General features: G+C 51.1%; 1 protein-coding gene across 1 annotated transcript in view; it reads right to left on the bottom strand.

Moving 5' to 3' along the window:
- The window catches only part of SLC2A1 (solute carrier family 2 member 1), a 24990-nt gene extending 20843 nt beyond the window's left edge, over positions 1-4147 (bottom strand). The window contains exons 1-2 of the mRNA XM_019511577.1: positions 4141-4147; positions 1847-2034 (exon numbers count right to left, since the gene is read on the bottom strand). Coding sequence (XP_019367122.1) covers positions 1847-2034; positions 4141-4147 — 195 coding nt within the window. The remainder of the gene's footprint in view (positions 1-1846; positions 2035-4140) is intronic.
- Positions 4148-5148: the final 1001 nt, after the last annotated feature.

Raw genomic sequence — 5148 nt, 5'->3', positions numbered from 1 at the left:
TGATGGAGAGGAGGTATAGATTGGACATCCGCAAAAACTACTTCACAGTTAGGGCGGCTAGGAGCTGGAACCAACTTCCAAGGGAAGTGGTGCTGGCCCCTACCCTGGGGGTCTTTAAGAAGAGGCTGGATGCCTACCTGGCTGGACTCGTTTGAGTCCCGTTTCTCTTTTTGGGGTTTTGTTTTTCTCCCGCCCTGGCGGGGGGTCGGGCTAGAAGATCTACTAGGTCCCTTCCGACCCTTAATCTATGAAATTATGAAACTGCCACTGAAGACAAGACCAGCAGCGTCCTCCACCCACCCTGGTACCTCGGCCTGTTGGACTGCAAGTGAAATGAACCTGGATTTAAAGAGAGCCCCGTTTCACCACAATCCTCATGCTCACAGCGCACAAATCAGTTCTCCCCTCCCAGCTCCTTATTCAACCGTCTCAGCATGAGGATGCAGATCTGGGCCATGACTCAGCTGCCCAAGCATCCAGACACCTGATCTAAAAGGGCAGCTCAGCAAGGGGAGGGTGTGGGCATTTGCTGAACAGCAGGTAGGAAGGTGTGCACACAGGGTAGGGCAGGAGAGGAGATGCTAGGGCAGTGGAAGTAATCGCCTCCCAGCACCTGGGGAAATCACGTTCCCTCCTGGCTGAGCAAAAAGCTCCACTCCCTGCTCCCCCTCCTGCTGCAGTCAGCTGCTTTCCAGGGGCTCCCCTGCTCCTGGCTCCTCAGGACTCGGTGGACATTTGCTGAGCACACAGAAAAGGGGTGGGGGGAGAGCGCTGCAGCTTCAGGGAGATGTTCAGAAGTGTTGCTTCCCTGGCCACCCTCCGCTAGCCCTGCTTTTGCAAACCCATCCATCACCCTCAGTACTGCCCTGCATCTGGACTTTGCCTGCACTGGGCAAGTGTGAACTCGGCCCTTTCCATCTGCCGCAGAATGGGTGAGGGCTGCAATCTGTGCGGCACTCGTGGGGTGTTGATCTTCCCAGCACCTGTTGTCCAGACCTACCCTGAGCTAGGTTTTGACACCGTTGCGGTAAGGACACTCGAGTCCTGTCTCTGTTACCAGCTCCACCATCCCCGTCTTCATGAGAATTGCATTCATGACAAAGCAGGTGGCTCCATATCCCTGGGGACCAACTTTTTTGGCAGATGTGCCACAAATTAGTCTGTCTCTGCTCCTCCATCTATGCGTGACTGTCCCACCAGCTCTTCTGGGGCTGACTACTTTCACATGTTTCCATGTGGACTAACAGGCTCTGCTGACTGTCCTTCCAGGGACAACTCTGCTGCCAAGGAGAGGTCAGTGGAGCCCATTTAGGAAAGGCTGAAATCATAGCTTAGATGTGAAATACCTCTAGGTTTGTTTGGAGCCCAGTTGTAGGCTACAGCTTCTCCCCAGTGCTGACAAAGGCCAAACACCTACTCCCCCAGAATTCTTCAACGAACAGTAAATGAAGAGGAAACTTTAATTCTCCTGGGAACTTCAGAAGCCAAGTAACTGCCTAACAAATCTCATTAGAGCCGGTAAGCTGCCTAAGAGGATGTACTATTTTAGCTAGGCTTGGTGCCGGATTGCAGCACGCATGTGTTGCGTTACACCAATGGATATGTTCGTGTGTGTGCATGCATGCATGCATGCACGCACGTGCCCATGCACATGCATGCCATGGCAGTTTGTTTGCTAATGTGTGCAATAACTGACTATCAGGTTGCAGTGGGCAACAATCATGTTGCAATAGGTGCACGCACCGTATTGCAAGAAACATGTGCATGCACGTAGTCCGCTTAGGGGTGCTCTGCAGACTATGAAGGCAATGGGATGTCTGCATGTGTGCCAACTTTTGCCCCTTACCTTCTGTGGAGCATTGATGACTCCGGTGTTGTAGCCAAACTGTAGAGAACCCAGCACAGCTCCTCCCACCGCCACCATCAGGCGAACCGTCACTTGCTGTAGGGAAAGAAAACAGCAAGCAGTCAGGTATGGAAATGCACAGGAAAGATGGGTGGGCAGCCTTGTTCTCCTGGGCACCCACCTAGTTCCTGGCAGAAAGCATTTCAGGGAGCAATGCTTTGGCTCTCAGTTGCATCTTATATCACATTCCCTGTCCCCACGTTCAGGAGGGATTGCAAGAGTAAGAGCTCATCCTCCCGTTACCTAGTACACGTACTTGTCAGTGAGAGACTGAGCAGCATAACACACCCCCAGGGCTTTTTCTCTCCAACAACCCCTCTTGGAGAGCCCCGAGGACTGAACTGGAGTTCACCCAGCCATGGCTACCATGCAAAAGCCCCAACTCCCAAGTCCCCAGCTTTACACAGCTTTGGCACAGTCACGTCAGGGGCTGGCTTAGTACAGGACCGAACTGGCTGGGACATAATACCCAGGGCTCTGGGCTTTGCCCAGACCCAATGATAGTAATGTCATTCCAAGTAACCTGTGAGAAAGTCTGTTTAAAATGGTCATTCACTTTTCTCTAGTATGTCCCACCTAGAGAATCTCTCCAGGCAACAGCCCTGCGCACTTGAAGGGCTTTGCTGACACTGAAGAACAGACCCTCTAAATACCCCTGCACAGTAGCCAAGTTACTATTTTCATTTTTCAAGTGAGGAAACTGAGGCATGCCTGGAAGACACTCCAGGAGTCCTGCTAAAGCCCTCGAGGCATTTCATAGCACTGAAATTCATTGAAAAATTGGGTATGCCATTAAGAACAAACCCCGGAGGCCAGGACCTTCATACTCAGTTAGGTAGCAATGGTTTTTCTTGTTCAAACATGTGTTTCATTTAAAGAACAATACGGGTTTCCTCAGCAGCTAGACTACCTGTGAACTTCACATACGTTAACCGATCAGTACGGGCATTTGCACAAGCAGTGGGACCTCATGCAGAGTCGCAGCGTTCAGGGGAGCAGCTCAGACTTAAATGCTGCTCATATCCCATATGTGTTAAGTAGTCAGCATTTCATTGACATGTTCCATCAGTTACTGATTAAATTCACCCAGTCTCTAAAGGAAAAAAGCATCTGATCAGAGTCAAAATCTTTCAGAGATGTTAAAGGTCAGTGATATCAGGAAAACCAGTTCCCTGGTTGGGATCTAGATGGTCTCTTTTTTAAAAAGTCTTGGAGATACAAGGCAAAAAAAGATAGAGATATCCCCTGGGGCTGCAAAACTTAAGGCAACCCCAGGCCCTGAGGGCAAAGCCCCCACCACCCTCCTGGCTCAGTACCAGCACCGTGCCCACAGTCTCCCTTGGGAAGAGCAGGTGTCAGAGATGGAGTGGGGAGCTCTGGGTTCAGGCTGGTCGGCAGACTCAGGAAAACATCAGTCATTTATTATTTGCATTGCATCAGCGCCTAGGAGTCCGAATCTCGAGCAAAGACCCTATTGTGCCAGGCACTGTACAGAGAGCAGGAAGACAGTCGCTGCCCTAAATCATCCAAGTAATGCTGGTCACAGTCCCAAGCTTTAGTTTGCATCCTCAAGGCCTAGTAATGGACATTATTTTTAATGAACCCTGGGACTCCAGAAGTTGGATTTGTAGGCATGGCCCAGGAGCCTCAGCTTAAACCCAATACTACTCTGCCTGCCCCCGAGTTATCCCCGATTAACACTGCTACGAAACAGCCACCAGGTTTCTAATACCGAGGACATTTTAGGCAAGGAGCAGCCATTGGACCAAGACAAAGATCTTGTTTTGCCCATGTCATGTGGGCATGGGAGCGGGTCTGGGTGTGCGCAGACACTTCTGAACCTTGGAGAGAGACCAAACTTGCCCTAGCCACGTCCTCTTGGGTTTGGGAGTGCTGGAGTATCGCTGCAGCGCTGATGGTATAGGAACTGTGCAAGAAGCAAGGGGCTTCTGGTGCCGTCTCATATTGAACCAACTGTGTAATCCAGAGCGATGTTAGACGAAGTCTCCGGGACAAAGTACCTTCTTCAGGTCTGGAATACAAGCAAGTGCAGCTTAAGCCAGGTCGTATCTACTTCCTAAGCTTGAATTAGCTGCCTGCAGTGGAAACATCCACAATGGGAAGGAAAAGGGCGGCAGAATACACAGTGACATCTACTTCCTGAGTGTGATTTAACTTAGCTTCACTTGCTCCTTTCCCAGACCTGAAGAAGGACACTGCACTGGGAAGCTCACCCAACATCTCTCCCAACTGCACAGTCCATCCAGTAACAGATCTCACCCACGCAAGCCTTGTTTGATTTAGCCTTTCAGGTGCCTGTCTCTCTGCTATCGCAGTGACACTGAAGGACATCACATGGGACTGCTTTTTCCAGCCTTGGCTTTTGATCCCTAGCCAGCGTTGCTGGGTGTCCAGAGGCAGCTGCCCTCCTACGGGCTGCACAATTGTAACCGCCTTCCTTTCAGGCACTGGCTGGTCTCGGTCTCCATCAGCTTTGCAAGAAAAGCTCTCCCCTATTTGTTGCTCAAAGGGGGAGGAAAGGTGTTTCCAGGAAGTGGAAAGGCAGCCAGAGGAGGTTGAGCAGCAGCCTGTGCCTAGCCCACACCTGGACTGCAAGCCTAGATCGATCACCACAGCCCTGGGGTTTACTAGGTTAAAGACCAAGTGAAACCTCTGGACAGCGAATGTCAGCAACGGCCTCTGCACGGACAGGGCTGGAACAAGAATCGCACCCGTGCCCCGGGAGTCGTCAAGGTCCTCTCTCCTCCCAGCTCCGCGGCAATCAGGCTGCACCCCATCACCTGGGTGGAAGCAGGGACACACACGGACGCACGTCCACACGCAGGTCTGAGGTGTGAAAGGAAGGCAAACAGTCTCAGATGAGCATGCAGGGTACCAGCCGGTCTGGTTAGGGCCTAGTGCACAGTTACCAAGCAAAATCCCCGCATTTATGCAACTGCTCAATGCCTCCAGCTATTTGGCAGGCCCTCTCCCACCTCCTCTTTCTTTTGCTTAAGCTAAAGCAACAATCAGTGGTTTGTTTTGGGGGGGGGGGGGGGGGGGGGGGGAAATGAGAAAAAATTTAATCCATGCAGGACACCAGATCTTCACTTAAAAGCTAGCTACCCTCAAGTGACTTGTTACTAAAAAGGTCCAAAACATGCTATGATTAGTTTTCACTGAAAGGCTTCCAAATCCAGTGAAAAGCCAAAAAGGTACAACAGTGGTCTCAGAATAATTAC

The sequence above is a fragment of the Gavialis gangeticus genome, unplaced genomic scaffold (genome assembly GCF_001723915.1).
Source record: "Gavialis gangeticus isolate Ggan-Ray unplaced genomic scaffold, GavGan_comp1, whole genome shotgun sequence".
In the NCBI taxonomy this organism is placed as follows: Eukaryota; Metazoa; Chordata; order Crocodylia; family Gavialidae; genus Gavialis; species Gavialis gangeticus.
The sequence above is the reverse complement of the archived record's forward strand: the minus strand, read 5'-3'. Positions and strand labels throughout refer to the sequence as shown.